Source organism: Pantherophis guttatus, chromosome 3, assembly GCF_059756535.1.
Source record: "Pantherophis guttatus breed Tessera chromosome 3, ASM5975653v1, whole genome shotgun sequence".
NCBI classification, from domain to species: domain Eukaryota; kingdom Metazoa; phylum Chordata; class Lepidosauria; order Squamata; family Colubridae; genus Pantherophis; species Pantherophis guttatus.
This window is the reverse complement of record NC_142065.1, coordinates 2,626,254-2,644,896: the sequence shown is the minus strand read 5'-3', so window position 1 is coordinate 2,644,896 and position 18,643 is coordinate 2,626,254. Positions and strand designations below refer to the sequence as shown.

Here is an 18,643-nt window from a genome sequence, read left to right as displayed (position 1 = left end):
CACTACAGCAAACTGGTTCTTAGAATGTGGACTTCATGTACAGGAAGTCCCCAGAATTGAGCCCAGAATTACCCTTTGCAGAGTCGCTTTGTAAACCGAACGAGTGGCACTTAATAATTAAATTTAAATTTAATGATAGGTTAATAAATCAATAGATACATTACAGTTGTAAGTCGGGGCAGTCGTTCAGAGGGTTTTGCTACGTGACTGTGTCCAGTTTTATGATCTATTTTGTGGCGGGGGAGTAGCTGTGGGGAGGTCCATTGTAACGCGGAATGGGACTTTTCGGCTCGGTCTCTTCGCCTTGCCTGTTTTGCCTTGAGGTTTTCGCCTCTGGGTTATTAGCCACAAACTTTTCTCCTCGGCTGGCCTCCACCAGTCTTTCGCCCCGTAACTTCCCTTAGCAACCAGTAGTAAGCCCAGAAAGATACTCTAGAGAAGGTTTGCTTCAGAACAAGGAAGTTTACCAAAAGAAACCGCAGAAAAGGGAACATGAAGTTGCAGAATGGAAATGCAAACAGATGGGAAGAGATGCAAATCGGGAATAAAAGCGACTTTTAAAGAAATGGATTTGGGTCAGAAGTATGAAGCTGGACAGAGAGGCGGTCAGACCATGAGTGATAAGCGGATTAAAGACGAACGGAAGCAGGATAGCAGTGTTGCAATATTTGAGGGGCTGCCACAAAGAGGAGGGGTCTACTTATTCTCCAAAGCACCAGAAGGCAGGACAAGAAGGAATGGATGGAAACTAGTCAAAGAGAGAAGCAACCTGGAATGAAGGAGAAACTTCCTAACAGCAAGGACTATTAACCAGTGGAAGAGCTTGCCACCAGAAATCGTGGGTGTTCCATCACTGGAGGCTTTTAAGAAGAAACTGGATGGCCATTTGTCCAGAATGAGATGGGGTCTCCTGGTTGAGCAGGAGGTTGGACTAGAAGACCTCCAAGGTCCCTCCCAACTCTGTTCTGTTCTCCAAAGCACCTGAAGAAACAATGGATGGAAACTGATCAAGGAGAGAAGCAACCTGGAATTAAGGAAAAACTTCCTGACAGAAGAATTAATCAGTGGAACTGCTTGCCTCCAGAAGTTGTGGGAGCTTCATCACTGGAGGTTTTTAAGAAGAAACTGGATGGCCATTTGTCAATTGGTTAATTGTTCTCACTGTCAGAAAATTTCTCCTTACTTCCCGGTTGAATCTCTCCTTGATCAGTTTCCATCCATTGTTCCTTTTCTGGCCTTCAGGTGCTTTCCTCCTCTCTGGGGCAGCCCCTCAAATATTGGAAGACTGCATTCCTGTCTCCCCTGGTCCTTCTCTTCCATAGACCAGCCGTGCCCAGTTCCTGCAACCGTTCTTCATATGTTTTAGCCTCCAGTCCCCCCATCATCTTGGTTTCTCTTTTCTGCACTCTTCCTAGAGTCCCAACATCTTTTTTAATAGTGTGGTGACCAAAACTGGATGCAGGACTCTAGGTGTGGCCTTACTAGGGCTTTATAGAGTGGTATTAGTACCTCCCTTGATCTTGATTGAATCCCTCTGTTAATGCAGTTTAGGATTGCATTGGCTTTTTTGGCTGCCGCCGCACACAGCTGGCTCCTATTTAGCCGGTTGTCCACTAAGACTCCAAGATCCCTCTCACAGTTCCTGCTATTAAGCCTGGTTTCACCCAGTCTATATGTGTACTGTCATGTATTGATCCGCTTTACGACCGCCAGAATCGTAATTGCCTGTCTCAGGGTCCCTGGCATGGGAGCATCCCGATCCCCAAACTGCCCCCTTCTTTAATCAGCCTGGCGCAGACTTCCTGCCTGCTAGCCAAACTCTGCTCAGTGAGTTTTACTTGCACTCTTGTTTCCGGCTTCTGACCACGAGATCGGATCTCGCTTCTCGAACACCCTGCGGCTTTGGGGTTGGCTAGTTGCAGCTGGGTGGTTGACACTTCATTGAAACCCGGTGCAGAGAAGGCCCTGAGGGGAGGGGCCCCCTGGTCTCTTCCTCTTCTCTGTTGGGGAATGTGTTGACTCAGCCAGGTGGTTCCCACGCTATCTTTCCCAGAGGCCTTTAAACCTGCAGGGTCGCCCAGCAGCTTTTGTTTCAGGGGGAGCCCCTTGCAGAATTCGGCTGGGCACCCAGTTGGCTTTCCTGCCTAAGGCGGGACTAGAACTCTCCATCTCCTGGTGATTGGCCCAAAGTCAACCTAGCTGGCTTTTGTGCCTTGGGGGGACTACAGGAGGAGAAATGTGGGGGCGTTGGTGCTCTCTGAGGTTGGCTGTTTTCTTGCAGACGTTTCATGACCCAACTAGGGAACATCATCAGTGCTGGAAGGAAGGAAGGAAGGAAGGAAGGAAGGAAAAGGGAGGGAGGAAGGAAGAAAGAAAGAAAGGAGGGAGGGAGGGGAGGAGAAGGAGAAGGAGGAGGAGAAGGAGAAGGAGAAGGAGAAGGAGAAGGAGAAGGAGAAGGAGAAGGAGAAGGAGAAGGAGAAGAACTGTGGTTCCTCCTTCCCTGGTGCTCTCTGAGCTTGGCTGTTTTCTTGCAGACATTTCATGACCCAACTAGGGAACATCATCAGTGCTGGAAGGAAGGAAGGAAGGAAGGAAGGAAGGAAGGAAGGAAGGAAGGAAGGAAGGAAAAGGGAGGGAGGAAGGGAAGGAGGGAGGGAGAAGAATTGTGGGGTCCCTGGTGCTCTCTGAGCTTGGCTGTTTTCTTGCAGACATTTCATGACCCATCTAGATAACATCATCAGTGCTAGAAGGGAGTGGGGTTTGCAGGGAGGAAGAGGAAGGAAGAAGAGGAAGAGGAGGATTACGGGGTCCTTGGTGCTCTCTGAGGTTGGTGACTTTCTTGCAGATGCTTCATGACTCAACTAGGTGATATCATTAGTGCTGGAAGGTAGCGACGTTTGTGGTACGGAGTGGGAGGAGAAGGGCTGGGAGGAGGAGGGGAGGAGGAGGAGAAGGGAAAGGGGAAGAGGAGGAGAAGAGGAAGAGAAAGAGAAGGAGAGGAACTGTGGAGTCCTCGGTGCTCTCTGAGCTCGGTTGTTTTCTTCTTGACCCAACTAGAGAACATCATCAGAGCTACAAAGGAATGGGGGCTGCTCTCAGGTTTGCACCCCGTTATTGTTGTTGGGATTGTCTGGTTCCTTGATTAGACTGTTGTTGACTGTTTGTCTGAGTTGGTAGTTCCTTGATGGGGCTGTTGTTTACAGCTTTGGTTGTTGGTCTGAAATTAATCTTGGTGTTAATCTCTGGGTGTTGATAGCTGGTCTGGAGGTGTTTCGGCCTTTTGGTTTCCTTCTTAGCTTGTTGAGGGTCTCTTTTGAATGGTGTGCAAATGTTGTTTACCTCTATGTGCCTGCTGACGGCTGCTTTGTCTGAATGCCAGGCTTCCAGGAATTCTCCGGCATTGGCTTGGTCTCGGATGCTGACAGTTTCCCAGTTGAAACTATGGTGGCATCTGTCCAAGTGTGGTGCAATTAAAGGCTTTTCATCATATCTTCTGGCTGCTGGTTGGTGTCCATGGATTCCCTCTACCAGTTTTACCTGTTTGTCTTACATAGTGGCTGTCACAATTCTTACACTGTCTGTTCCCAGAGCTCAATGGGACAGTAAGTGGAGAACTCGAGGAAACGTCTGGAGAACATAATGTTCACCTTTGTGGTTGAATGGCACCTTAAGACTCCAAAGATTGCGGGCGCTCCACAAACTGTCTGGTTTGATCAAGGAAAAAAAAAATACAAATAATTTTATTTCTCCTTGGAAACCGCTTCTGGACTTTGTGCTTGAGCTGGGGGGAAAAAATGAAACTTTGATTTTGGGTTTTACCGATTAAACAGATGTGTCGTTATAAAAATGGCTAGTTAATATGATTATGCAAAAATAAAATTACTTGTACATGCCAGTTGCCAAACACCTGAACTTTTACTATGTGACCACAGGGATGCTGGGACGGTCGTAAGTACAAGGATCGGTCACAATTAGCATTTTCAGTATCATTTTAACTTCGAACAGTTGCTAAATGAACGGTTATAAGTCAAGGACTATTTGTACAGGCCGGTTGCCAAGCACCTCAATTTTGACCACATGACTACAGGGTAACTGGGATGGTCATAAGTGTGAGGACTGGTGACAAATGCCATTTTCAGTATCAATGTAACTTTGAACGGTTGCTAAACAAATGATTGCAAGTCCAGGACTACTTATGCAGGCCAGTGGCCAAGTATCTGAACTTTAATCATGTCACTATGGAGATACTGGGATGGATGTAAGTGTGAGGACCGGTCATAAGTCACTTTTTTCAATGCCATTGTAACTTTGAATGGCTGTAAGTCGAGGACTAATTGTAGCTTCAAGGGTTGTTTGGCTGTGACTTTAGGAAGAGGGATTGTCCACCGTGCTGTCTGCAAATCTCCCGGGTCTGAAACGCCGAGGTTTCCAGCTGTTGCAGGCTTTTTGCAGCCTCTGCCAGGAGGAAAGCCGCTGCAGGGTTTCCAGACCGATGGGAGAAAACTTCTGCTATCACAGCTGAGCCTCGGTTCCTCCTGCGGACTTCCACATGCGGTCAGTGGCGTCACTCATTGAGCAAGCTGGGCTGCCGGTGCCTTTCTGCATGTGGGGTTTATTTTATTTTATTTTATTTCATTTGGTTTGGTTTGGTTTGGTTACTTTACTTTACTTTACTTTACTTTACTTTACTTTACTTTACTTTACTTTACTTTACTTTACTTTACTTTACTTTACTTTACTTTACTTTACTTTACTTTACTTTACTTTACTTCACTTCACTTCACTTCACTTCACTTCACTTCACTTCATTATTTTAATTTATTTTAGTTTATTATTTGTTTCATTTCAGTTCACTTTATTATTTTAGTTTATTTTACTTTATTATTTGTTTTATTTCAGTTCATTTCATTTTATTATTTTATATTTTAGTTTATTTTACTTTATTATTTTGTTTTATATATATATAATTTGTTTTATTTTATTTTATTTTACTTTATTTATTTTAATTTATTTTATTTAATTTTATTATTTTATTTAATTTTATTATTTAATTTAATTTAATTTTTTAATTTGCAAGAATCTCTCTGCTCCTATGCCGGGCTCACCAAGCCGATGACAGTTCAAAAACAATAATAGATGGTAAATTGCATTAAAATGATTAAAATCCCCTGAGGGAAATTGGCGGTTAAGAGGTGTGAAATACAGCCGTACGGTGGGGCTCGTCATGATGCAGTCCTCGGCGGCATTAACAGAGCGATACAATCAAGACCCCATGAAGTGTGTTAGTACCGCTTTCTGAGGCCTTGGTAAGGCCACACTTGGAGTATTGCATCCAATTTTGGTCACCGATTAGATTACCGATGAACAGAGTTGGAAGGGACCTTGGAGGTCATCTAGTCCAACCCCCCGCCCAAGCAGGAGACCCTGCATCATTGCTGACCGAGGGCAGTCCGGTCTCTTCTTGAAAGCCTCCAGTGATGAAGCTCCCACAACTTCTGAAGGCAACTTCTGTTCCATGGGTTGATCGTTCTCCCTGTCAGAAAATTCCTCCTTATTTCTAGGTTGAATCTCTCCTTGATCAGTTTCCATCCATTATTCCTTGTCTGGTTGCTTTGGGAAACAGCTTGACCCCCTTCCTCCTCTCTGGGGCAGCCCCTCAAATATTGGAAGATGCTCTCCTGTCTCCCCTGGTCCTTCTCTTCACTAGACCAGCCATGCCCAGTTCCTGCAACCGTTCATCGTATGTTTTAGTCACCATATTATAAAAAAGATGCTGAGACTCTAGAAAGAGTGCAGAGAAGAGCAACCAAGATGATGAGGGGACGGGAGGCGAAAACATACAATGAACCATTGCAGGAACTGGGCATGGTTAGTCTAGGGAAGAGAAGGACCAGGGGAGACAGGAGAGCATCTTCCAATATTGGAGGGGCTGCCCCAAAGAAGAGGAGGGGGTCAAATTATTCTCTGAAGCAACCGAAGGCAGGAAAAGAAGCAACGGATGGAAACTAATCAAGGAGAGAAGCAACCTGGAATTGAGGAGAAACTTCCTAACAGGGAGGACAATTAACCAGTGGAACTGCTTGCCACCAGAAGTTGTGGGTGCTCCATCACTGGACGTTTTTAAGAAGAGATTGGACCACCATTTGTCTGAAATGGGATAGGGCCGTGATGGCGAACCTATGGCACACGTGCCACAGGTGGCATGCCGGGCCGTATCGGTTGGCACGCAAGCATTGCCCTAGCAGAGTTCCAGCACAAATGCGCACACTGGCCAGCTAATTTTTGGGCCTTCTGGGCCCACCGGAAGTCAGGAAACGGGCTGTTTCCGGCCTCAGGGGGGGAGGCCATTTTCGCCCTCCCCAGGCTCCTAGAAAGGCTCTGGAGCCTGGGGAGGGTGAGAAAAGGGCCCATCATGCCATCGTGTGCCAAAAGCGGGGGTCACCTGGGGGGGGAGTGTCGCATGCGCGGGGGGCGGGGCGCATTGAATTATGAGTGTGGGCACGCAAGTGCATCCCCCCCCCGTGGGACCCCCACTTTTGACATGCGACGGCAAAAAGGTTAGCCAACACCGGGATAGGGTCTCCTGCCTGAGCAGGGGGTTGGACTAGAAGACCTCCAAGGTCCCTTCCAACTCTGTTATGCTGTATTCTGGTTCCGGGAGGTGCGATGAGCACCAAAAACAATGAGTACCAAATCAGTTTTTTTTCCTTAAGGAAATAATGTAGTGAGTCACAGAGCAGCTGACACCGACAAATCCTAGCTTGTGCCTTGAATACCAAACAAACCATGATGAATCGGGATGAAGTGTTTGCATCCAAGCGCGTTGCGTATCAAATTTTGATTTCAAAGCAGTTGAGTACCCAGGTACCACTGTATAAATAAATAAATAAATAAATAAATAAATAAATAAATAAATAAATAAATAAATAAATAAATAAATAAATAAATCTATTCTTCATATTTCTTAATAAATAAATAAGTTGGTGACACCTAATCAGATAACAACCAACAAGGATCAAATGCCCAGCGAACCATGGATCACCGGTGAACCATCCGCAGAAGCCATCTCCGGGGTGCGGGCATCGTGGAGTGATCGTCCGAGCAGGACTGTCTTGAGGGTACCAAGTTGGGGAAGGCGGCGTTTAGAGACAGTCTGGTCTAGTGGTTAGGGCACCAAGGTAGAAACCAGGACATGGTAAGTTCTAGTCCCACCTTGGCTGTGAAAGCTGACTGGGTGACTTTGGGCCAATGATCAGGAGAAGGTGAGTTCTAGTCCTGACTTAGCCATGACAGCTGGCTGGGTGACTTTAGACCAATCACCAGGAGACGGGGAGTTCTAGTACTGCCTTAGGCACAAAAACTAGGTAAGTGATTTTGGGCCAATTACTGGGAGACAGTGAGTTCTAGGCCCATCTTAGCCATGAGAGCTGGCTGGATGACTTTGGGCCAACCACCAGGAGACAGGGAGTTGTAGTACTGCCCTAGGCACAAAAGCTGGTTAGGTGACTTTGGGTCAATTAGCGGGAGACTGTGAGTTCTAGTTCTGCCTTAGCCATGAAAACCAGCTGGATGACTTTGGGCCAATCACTCTTTCTCTCAGCCCAACCTCGCAGGGCTGTTGTTGCGTGGAAAAGAGGAGGAGGAAGATGTGCTTGATATGTTCACTGCCTTGAGTTATTTGCAAAAATAATAACAGTAAATAAACTTTTATTTGCAAAAATAATAACAGTAAATAAACTTTTATTTGCAAAAATAATAACAGAAAATGAATTGTTATTTGCAAAAATAATAACAGTAAATAAACTTTTATTTGCAAAAATAATAACAGTAAATAAACTGTTATTTGCAAAAATAATAACAGCAAATAAACTTTAGCCTTGTCGAACCTGGGACTTGGGGAGATGCCTTTTGCTGCTATTTTGGGGTGGCAGAGAAAACCCGGAATTCCTGGCAGCCCCCTGCTTCACAGCCTTCCTCCTCTTCCTCTTCAGCACTTCCCGCTCAGTTGAGGTCAGTTTTGATCCTGGGGGGGGGTTTCCAATCCCCCCCACACGCCTCCAGTCCAGCTTCTGCAAGTGTTTGTTTCAAAGGTCACCCTGCTTACCGTAATTCCTGTCTGAGCCGCAAAAATAATATATATACATATTTTAAATGTGCTTCTGCTTTTTGGTGCATCTGTGTGAATTTCTGGAGGATTCCTATCAGGACGGAAGGAAGCGGCCTTTGCTCATCATGTCCCCTCCCACGATGTGGTTGCGACCGTGACACGGCACAGTTGGGATACCCCCCCCTCTTGTTCCCCCTCCCAAGCGAAGTTGCAGGGATGCACAAATTGTGAGCCACTTCCTAATTCCCACTCTTTGCCGGCAAACTTCTGCTTCTTTGGGGACACGGCTGCGTGTAAAAGTACTGCTAAACCTGGGTTCGAAACTAAGCTTGTGAGCGTGGCAGGTAAGTGTGGACCGAGACCACGGAGTTTGTTTTGAGTAGAGGGGGGTCTTGTGTGAAGCTGGAAGAGCCTTGGTGGTGCAGCAGACTAAAGTGCTGTTAAGTAGCACCAGCTGCCTGCAATTACTGCGAGTTCAAATCTCACTAGGCTCAAGGTTGACTCAGCCTTCCATCCTTCCGAGGTAGGTAAAATGAGGACCCGGATTGTGGGGGCAATAAGCTGACTTTGTACAAAAAAGAACACCGCTTAGGGGTGGCCAAAAGCCCTACTAAGCAGGTATATACAAAAGTATGAAGGCTATTGCTTAACGCATTGTAAGCCGCCCTGAGTCTCCGGAGAAGGGTGGCATATAAATCGAACCAATAAATAAATAAATAAAATAAGCTGGAAAATGGATTGTTGGTGTGGGGTCTCGTGCTTGGGCGGGCGGGTTGGACTAGATGACCTACAAGGTCCCTTCCAACTCTGTTATTCTCTAAATCCACCTCCTCCCATCCCTCCTGCATCTTCTCCCTCCTTCCCTCCCCATCTTTTAACGACAATTCTATTTTTTTCGGCGTAATTTCCATGCTTCTTTCTTTTCAGAAAATATTTACCGTGGATGGTTTTTTTTTAATGCTTTTAGTGCTGTGAGCCCCACCCAGAGTCGCTTCGAATCGAGGCGGGTGTCCAGTAAAATTAATTGATACAGTTAATAAGATAAATTAAATTATTTTATTATTTTTAAATGATTCACGAGCCCGGGGCTCTGAATGTGTGAATTGGCCAACTGTCTCAGCTGCTTTGTAGACAGGCAGTCCTTGACTTACAACTGTTTTTTTTAATTTTTAATTTTTAATTTGATTTATATGCCGCCCTTCTCCAGAGACTCAGGGTGGCTTACAATGTGCTAAGCAATAGCCTTCATACTTTTGTATATACCTGCTTAGTAGGGCTTTTGCCCCCCCCCCAGCGGTGTTCTTTTTTATACAAAGTCAGCTTATTGCCCCCACAATCCGGGTCCTCATTTTACCTACCTCGGAAGGATGGAAGGCTGAGTCAACCTTGAGCCTGGTGAGATTCGAACTCGCAGTAATTGCAGGCAGCTGGCAGCTAAGTGCTACTTAACAGCACTTTAGTCCACTGCACCACCAAGGCTCCTCCTTGTTAACAAGGGCACTGGAAAAAATGACTTGCAACCGACCAGTCCTTGCACTTATGACCATGGCGGCAATCCCTGCGGTCACGTGATCAAAATTAGGACGCTTGGCAACTGATTCATATTTATGACGGATGTGTCCTGGAAAGGGATGGTCATACGATCATTTTTGTGACCTTCTGACGAGCAGTGTCGACAGGGAAGCTGGATTCACTTAACAACCGGGTTAGTAATTTAACCAGTGCAGTGATTCACTTAACAACGGTGGCAAAAAAAAGGTCGTGAAATGGGGTGTGACTCGCTTAACAATTGCCTTGCTTAACAACAGAAATTGTTATTTCTGTTGTAGTCGTAAATTGAGAATTGCCTGTATTTATGTTGGATGCTTCTGTGGCTTTTATTGTTTGAAAATGTTTTTAGCATCTTTACTGCAATATAATTTTGTACTTATTAAATTTTTTTTATTTTATTCCATCTTTCATTAAACAGTGCATCGTCTGGGTATAAATTGTTTTGTGTCTTAACAGTTAAACTTACCATCATATTCATTTCTTACATTTATTCTTATATTAATACTAAATAATAATAATACTGATAAAGTAACATAAACCTAACATTTCTCTTCTCTACTAATCTATTTTTACAATACATTGCTTTCATATTTATTCTCTAACCACTGATAAAATAACTCCCATATATTATAATAATCTGATTTTTCCTTTCCTTGAGTTGCAAGTGTTAATCTGTTCATTTCTGCACATTCTAATATTTTCTTAATCACATTTTCATCTATAGGGATCTCTTCGCTTTTCCAGTTTTGTGCAAATACAATTCTAGCTACGGTTATAACATGAATAATCAAATATACGGTTTCTTTACTATAAATTCCCGGTAAAATCCCCAACAGGAACAGTTCCGGTTTTAAATCAATATGTTGTGGCGTCATCAACCACATACACATTTTTGCCCAATATATTTTTGCTTCCACACATGTCCACCACATATGATAATACGTATTATCATGCAATATATTTTTTTAATTGTAAGCTGCCTGGAGTCATTGACAGAGATGGGTGGCTATGGAAAAGGAATATAAGTAATTTATTATGCGGAAATAGCCACAGTCGGGTAGTGGTTGGAGCCAGTGGTTGGGCATGATGGGGATTGTAGTCCAACAAGCTGGAGGAGATAGAGAAGGAAGCGCTAGGTTTAAATTTCCATTCAGCTGTGAAAGCTTCTTGGTGAGCTTTGAGGAGGTGCTATCTTGCAACTTGACCTACCTCAAAGGGTTGTTGTGAGGTACACAGAGGTAAAGATGAAGACATCTGGAATCCTACAATCGAAAGGGCTCTAAGAGGTCCGCTAGTCCAGCCTCTACTCAGGGCAGGAGAAAATTCCTTTGCTAATCATTACTTCGGGCAACTCGAATTCAGACCTTCTGACCTACCGTTATTTTCTTTGCAAGGGAGTCAGAAAAATTTGCCTTCTGGGATGCAAAACAGGAGAGGAACCGTTGCTGCCCACTGCCTTTGTTGACAGGAGATGCAAATGGGGACTTCCCGGCACTGAGAAATATATTTGCACAGTCTGATGGGCGCCCAACCCCGGCGAGGGTGGCTGCAAACCCCAGCTTCCTCTTGTAGAGCTGGCAAGCCATGCTGAACAAGGGGGCCAACTGACATCGCTGGACAAAAACAGAGAAAAACAAAGAGAGAGAGAGAGGGAGAGGGGGGAGGGAGGGAGGGAAGAGAAAGAGAGAGAGAGAAAGGAAAGAAAGAAAGAGAAAGAAAGAAGGGAGGGAGGGAGGAAAGAGAGAAAGAAAGAAAGGAGGGAGGGAGGGAGGAAGGAATGAGGGAGGAAAGAGAGAAAGAAAGAGAAAAAAGAAAGAAAGGAGGGAGGGAGGGAGGAAGGAGTGAGGGAGGAAAAAGAGAAAGAAAGAAAGAGAAAGAAAGAAAGGGAGGGAGGAAGGAAAGGGCGTGAGGGAGGAATAGGATTAGGGAGGGGAGATGGAAGGAGAAGAAAGAAAGAAAGAAAGAGAAAGAAAGAAAGGAAAGAAGGAGGGAAGGAGGAAAGAAAGAAAGAAAGGAGTGAGGGAGGAATAGGGTTAGGGAGAGGAGATGGAAGGAGAAGAAAGAAAGAAAGAAAAAGAAAAGGAGGAAAGGAGGAAAGAAAGAAAGAAAGGGAGGGAGGGAGGGAGGAAGGAAAAGGAGTGAGGGAGGAATAGGGTTAGGGAGAGGAGATGGAAGGAGAAGAAAGAAAGAAAGAAAAAGAAAAGGAGGAAAGGAGGAAAGAGAAAGGAGGGAGGGAGGGAGGAAGGAAAGGGAATGAGGGAGGAAGAGAATTAGGAAGGGGAGATGGAAGGTGAAGAAAGAAAGAAAGAAAGAAAAAAGAAAGAAAGAAAGAAAGAAAAGGAGGGAAGGAGGAAAGAAAGAGAAAGAAAGGAGGGAGGGAGGGAGGGAGGGAGGAAGGTAGGAAAGGGAATGAGGGAGGAAGAGAATTAGGGAGGAGAGATGGAAGGAAGGAGAAAGAAAGAAAGGAGGAGGGAGGAGGAGAGAAGGAAGGAAAGAACGAAAGGAACAGGAATGGAGGAAGCAAGAAAGAAGGAAGGGACAGAGGGAGGGAATAGGGAGAGAAGGAAGGAACAAAGAGAGGAAGAACGGAGGGAAGGAGGAAAGGAGGAGAGGACAAAAAAGAAAAAGAAAAATGTACACAGGAGAGGAGGAGGAGGAGCAAAGGGAAGGAGGAGGAAGAAGGAAGAGGAGGAAGAGGAGAAGAAGCAGTCTACCATTAGTGCCTTAGACCAGTGTTTCTCAACCTGGGCAGCTTGAAGAGGTGTGGACTTCAACTCCCAGAATTCCCCAGCCAGCAACTCTCAGAATTTGCCCTGCTGACCGGGGAATTCTGGGAGTTGAAGTCCACACCTCTTCAAGCTGCCCAGGTTGGAAACCACTGGTTTAGAATAACAGCTGGAGAGTCCAACTCCTGGAACTATGAACCAGCAGTTTTGCAACTCCTGTTAAAGAGGTGCGTTGCAGGTGCCTGGCTTCCACACCCCCGCACCCCCACGGCCTTCTCTGGCTGGGTGGGTCTTCTTGTGAGAAAAAGCACCTGCCCCTCACTCAATGACAGCAAAAAGACCCCCAGTGCCCTGCCCTTAATGGAGAGGGAAACTAATCAAGGATAGAAGCAACCTAGAACTCAGGAGAAAATTCCTGACAGTGAGAACAATTAACCAGTGGAACTGCTTGCCACAAGAAGTTGTGAATTCTCCAACACTGGAAATTTTAAAGAAGAGATTGGACAACCATTTGTCTGAAATGGTGTAAGGTTTCCTGCCTGGGCAGGGGGTTGGACTAGAAGACCTCCAAGGTCCCTTCCAGCTCTGTTATTCTATTCCGTGCTGGCTGCTTTTGGCAATTTTTTTTTTCCTGCAGGAAAAGCTGTTGGAGATAGCGTCTGCTGGATCTATTTTATTTATGTATATTTATTTTATTAAGTTTATCTGCAAAGAAGAGTGTCCAGCAAAGTCGAGATGATAACAGCTGAATTTGTTATTATTATTGGTCATATGACAAACATTCTACAGAAGAAAAGTTTGCGTCGTGGTTCATACAGGCGGTCCTCGTTTAGCGACGGCCTCCTTTAGCGACCATTCGCCGTTACGAGGGTGACTCAAAGCCACATTGCCAACCCATCGAGAACCTCCGCAGGTCCGTAAAGCAAAGGAAAGCTAAGAGAGCAGCCGCAGGTTTGCTTAGCAACTGCTTCGCTTAATGACCAAATAGCTGGTCGCTAAAGGAGGATTCCCTGCACAGGTTCTTATCCGAGAAGGGCAATTTGGAGGAAATGTTTGAAACAAGAATAACCCCAGGAGAGAGGCAGCAAGATGCGTTGAAATCTCAGTTTAACTGTATTCTCACACACAGAAATTGTGTCTTGTCCATTTCAGTTGTTGTTATGCAAGTCGAAGGGGAATAAAATGGGAATATTTATCTTTTGGTCTTTTCTTCTCCCTTCCCAGAATGGGCTGCACAGAATCCAAATTCAACGTTCTCCCAGGAAAGGGGAAACAGCAAGAGAACTCGAACTCGACTCTGGATGTTCGTTATACCACCGAACCCACCATCAAGCCATCTCTGGTGTGTGATTGTGTATGTGTGTCTGTGTCTCATTCAATTGCAGGGATTCACTTAATAACCGTGGCAAGAAAAGTCCCAAAATGGTTGTCTCAGAGGTGCTTTTGTTTCAAGAGGCAACTGGACTTCCTTGTTTTTTCTTTGAAGACGTTTCGCTTCTCACCCAAGAAGCTTCTTCGGCTCTGAAATTTATTTTATTTATTTATTGATTGATTTGATTTTTATACCGCCCTTCTCCAACAGGACTCAGGGCGGTGAACAGCCAAGGTAAAACATAGCATACAAAATTTAAAACAATTTAAAAAGATATTAAATAATTTCGGCCCACAATTTAAAACACCCCAATAAAATCAATTACAAATTAAAACCGAAAGATGGGATCAAGCCAGCAATGCAGCCAAAACCCATTTAAAAACTGTCTCGCTGAGTAACAGAAAAATTTTGGGCTCAATTGTGATAGTGAGTGAATCCAGGGCTATCTGTACTAGCCGTTTCTTTGACAACAAAACGTATGAATCAGCCAAATCCAGAATCAAAAGCTGATTTTTTTTTTCCTGTCCTTGAGCAAAAAGTCCAGAAATGGTTTCCTTTTCTGCCCCAGCTACAGACCCCAAAGAATACAGCACACACAAAGTCTATACAAAACTTAAATTTACTAAAAAAACTCAGTCTTTGCCAAACAAAGGCTGTTAATAAACTTTCTTAACAGCCTACAAGAAACCAAAGATAAAGTAATCACAATTCTTACTAAGTTTGGCTGAAAGCCCAGAAGCAATTTTGCAAAGAATCCAGACGCGAAGAAGAATGAACTAAAGTTGTTTCCTACAAATTGCTTCAGTCGGCGTTCCTCCTTAAAAAGACTAAGGGAGTGGCCAATTAGCCCCAAGCCTTACTCTCGAGGAGACCTCCTCCTGAGGAGCCACTCCTGCCTTTTGGCAGCTCTGCGCGCCCGTGCATCGAGAAGAGGCTCCTCCTCTTCTTCCTCTTCACTTATGGGAGCTTCTGGAGGTTCTGGAGGCCCTGGCTGAATCCCGGCCTCTGGCACCACATCTTCTCCAGCCTCCTCACTGTCCGACTCGAGTGCCAGCTGCACAGGCTGCTCGCGCAGCACCACACCAGCCTCCTCGCTGTCTGAATCAGCTACAATCCGCACAGGCCGCTGACGGACCGCAACATTTCCAGATAGAAACAAAGCTGGTGTCAGTTCCACTATTGTGTCCTGCCATTCTATTGAAAGTGGGTGGGTGGGAAGGAGGCTTGCTGGCGTCTTTAGCTTGCTTTTTTGCTTTTGCTGTACTGCTTGGGAATTCGAGAGAGGGAACATCTTCGGAGACAGAATGAACTCTCTCGCAGCCAGTTTCAGCCTGGTTTCAAGGCCATCGTGCCCTGAATGTGAACTGTTATCTGCCTAGCACCCTAGCGTTCTCAAAACAACCTTTCGGCATCAAATTGGCTGCCAGTGGTCAGGGAGTTTGGGCTCTGGGAAACGAAAGAATTGCTTTGTGCTTTGTGCGGGCTTTTTCAGATTCCGCCTTGTCCTCCTGCAATCACTACTTCTCTCTCAGTTAAAGTTCTTTCGAGTCAACTTCATGGATTAAGAGTTTGGCTTTCCTGAGGGACCATCGGAGGCAGTTCCTGGATATATTCTTTTTTTTTTTCTAATGATCATCTCTGTGGTTCTAAGACAAGCTCCATCTTATTTTTCGTCTCTTAAAAGTGCCACATTTTTGATAAAGTGTCACTAATGTAAATGAAGCGGGCTGATGATTTGAGTCTATGCTTCAGTAATCTACAAAAAGAATTATAACTGTTTTGCAAAGAAACTCAGTAATTAGGACATGTCAATTAAAAATGACAAATGTATATGACCATATGAATTGCTGAGTTAACAGAATCCTTTGTCTAGAAGGGTATAAAACCATTGTACCTAATTTCTGTCTTTGTTCAACGCTTCATGTACAGAGCCTTGAACCTATTGCGCAATATATAAATTGTCTCTGATTAATCCAAAAGGTGTGTTTGTCTTAATAAATCCACAACATCACTGGCATAAGATATAATAATAATTAAATCTTTTTTTTTTTTTGCATTCCAGGGCATCAAGGGATCCAAGCTCCAGCAAACGGATGGTATGTATCTCCCATTACAGCGGAGAGTAGATTCCTGGGCTGCAAATACAATCAAAAGATGGTGGCCAGGAGATGTAATAGAAGCTCTGTCTGGAGGCACATAATCATAGTTGCTTCGATTGCACCATCACAGTTACCATCTTGGCATTTTTGACCGTTATCCTGTTCCTGTAGGCATCTAGGCTGGGTTCCAGTCCTAGATTGTCCTGGAGAACATTTGTCATCTGAGAAATCCATTGGTTTATCAATGTCACAGAGGCCCCTTTCTAATAAAGACGGTGGTAGCCAGGATGAACTGAATTGCTGTAGGCATCTAGGCTGGGTTCCAGTCCTAGATTGTCCTGGAGAACATTGTCTTCTGAGAAGCCCATCAATCTACCATGGTCACGGAGGTCCCCTTCTGTAAAGATGGTGGCTAGGATGATATAATTGAATCGCTGTAGGCATCTAGGCTCGGTTCCAGTCCTAGATTGTCCTGGAGAACATTTGTCTTCTGAGAAATCCATTGGTTTATCAATGTCACAGAGGCATCTAATAAAGATCTAACCACATCTAATGGCCACCACATTTAATAAAGATGGTGGTGGCCAGGATGAACTGAATTGCTGTAGGCATCTAGGCTGGGTTCCAGTCCTACATGCTCCTGAAGAACATTGTCTTCTGAGAAGCCCATCAATCTACCATGGTCACGGAGGTCCCCTTCTGTAAAGATGGTGGCCAGGATGATGTAATTGAATCGCTGTAGGCATCTAGGCTTGGTTTCAGTCCTACATGCTCCTGAAGAACATTGTCTTCATAGATGTCCATTGGTCTATCAATGTCACAAAGGTCTCCTTCTGTAAAGATGGTGGCCAGGATAATGTAACTGAAGCTTTACCTGGAAGTACATAAATGTGGGTGTGGGTATCCCCTATCTCCACCCTAAACCTTTTCTTGTTTCCCTCGCCCCCCAGAAACCGAGGATTTTATCGCGTTGGCCTTGTACGACTACGAAGCCATTCACAGGGAGGACCTCAGTTTCCAGAAAGGCGATCATCTCAAGATCTTAGAGAAGTAAGTTTGAGGGTCCTCTAGGGGAGGGAAGGACTTTTTGAGAAATGATGCTCCGTAGGTGGCTTCTGGGGGAATCCCCAGTTCAGGGAATCCGATAAGAGAGAATATTTGCATTTCAGGGTTGAAAGATGTTTCATTACCAAGCTAAGTAACGACACCAATGCTAGAAGGGAGGCAGAATTTGAGGACTATGGGGTCCTTGCTTCCCTGTTCATCGGTGCTAGTAAGAATAGGGTAAATTGGGAACAAATCAGTGGTGAAATGTAAAATTTGTTACTACCGGTTCTGTGGGCGTGGCTTGGGGGTGGTGGTAATATGACTGAGTGGGCGTGGCCAACTTTTTTTAAAAAAAAACTTTTAAAACCATTTTTTCTACAACCTCTGAAGAGGTTGTAAAAAAAAATGCTTTTAAAAGCCTCTGACGATCCCAGCTGACTTGCCTGATCGGCAGAGGCTTTTTTCCCCTTTAAAAACATTTTTTCTATAACCTCTTCGGCCGAAGAGGTTGTAGAAAAAATGCTTTTAAAAGCCTCTGACAATCCCAGCTGAGCCGCACGATCGTCAGAGGCTTTTTTTTTTAACTTTTAAAAGCATTTTTTTCGGCCGAAGAGGTTGTAGAAAAAATGCTTTTAAAAGCCTCTGACAATCCCAGCTGAGCCGCACGATCGTCAGAGGCTTTTTTTTTTAACTTTTAAAAGCATTTTTTCGGCCGAAGAGGTTGTAGAAAAAATGCTTTTAAAAATAAAATAAAAAGCCTCTGATGATTGCGTGGCTCAGCTGGGCATGGAGGGGGGAGCAGGGATTTTTGCTACCGGTTCTCCGAACCACCCACCTCCATTGCTACCGGATCGGGTGATCCGGTCCGAACCGGGAGCATTTCACCCCTGGAACAAATCCCGTTTCTTACTAGCACTGATGATGTTATCTGACTGGGTAATAAAACGTCTGCAAAACAACAACCAAACTCAGAGAGCACCAAGGACCCAGAAGTGGGCTTCATATACTCTAGCAACCAGTTTGCCCAGCACTGGAAATGTGAGCACGCATGTGTGCCCGCTGGCTTTGCTCGTGGCATCACAAAACACACCAATTCGCTGGCGCAGACCATCCACACATGTGTGCGACGTCAAACAACACGGCAATTCGCTCGCGCATACCGTCCGTGCATGTGTGCTGTGTCAGAAACGCAGCGATATAGGATGGGATTGCGCCCAGGCGGGTGGGCGCCCACCTGCAGGTCACCACTACCGGTTCTCCTGAATTGGTCCAAACCAGCTGAATTCCATCTTTGCAAGGACCCTCAATCCTAGAATCTGAGGGTTGGAAGCAGTGGCGGGTTGCCCCCGGTTCGCACTGGTTCTATAGAACCGGTAGTAAAACTGGTGGGAGGCTCTGCCCACCAACCCCAACGTCATCAGGAGCGCGCACGCAAACCGGTAGTAAACCTGTAGTAAAGGTAAGTAGAACCCACCCCTTGTTGGAAGGAACCAGGAAAGGTCTCCTAACCTCGGACCTTCTCATTTCCCGCTTGAGTCTGTGCTGCGGCCATTCTGCAGTCTTCCCCGCGTAGGCCTTGGGGTGGCTGCACAATGTTGAGCCCCCCGGGATAATTTCTCTCCCAGATCTCCTCACTTTGGGGAGCAACCACCAGCAGGAACGATTTGCACACACACACACCTCAATGTTGTTTTTATCCGCGTGTCCAACTCGGCTGAGAATTTAGGCGAGCGGCTGAGGG

The 18,643-nt window shown here is 45.2% G+C and overlaps 1 protein-coding gene across 3 annotated transcripts in view; it reads left to right on the top strand.

Annotated features, from left to right (window-relative positions):
* HCK (HCK proto-oncogene, Src family tyrosine kinase) overlaps positions 1-18,643 on the top strand; it is a 43,064-nt gene that overhangs the window by 4,006 nt on the left and 20,415 nt on the right. The window contains exons 1-4 of one of the 3 annotated variants that reach the window (XM_087888940.1): positions 2,997-3,099; positions 13,609-13,726; positions 15,819-15,852; positions 16,806-16,905. In XM_087888940.1, coding sequence (XP_087745066.1) covers positions 3,083-3,099; positions 13,609-13,726; positions 15,819-15,852; positions 16,806-16,905 — 269 coding nt within the window. In that variant the 5' untranslated portion in view covers positions 2,997-3,082. Of the gene's footprint in view, positions 1-2,996; positions 3,100-8,403; positions 8,452-13,608; positions 13,727-15,818; positions 15,853-16,805; positions 16,906-18,643 lie in introns of those variants that run through there. The other 2 variants (XM_087888939.1, XM_087888938.1) reach the window with 2 other exon arrangements.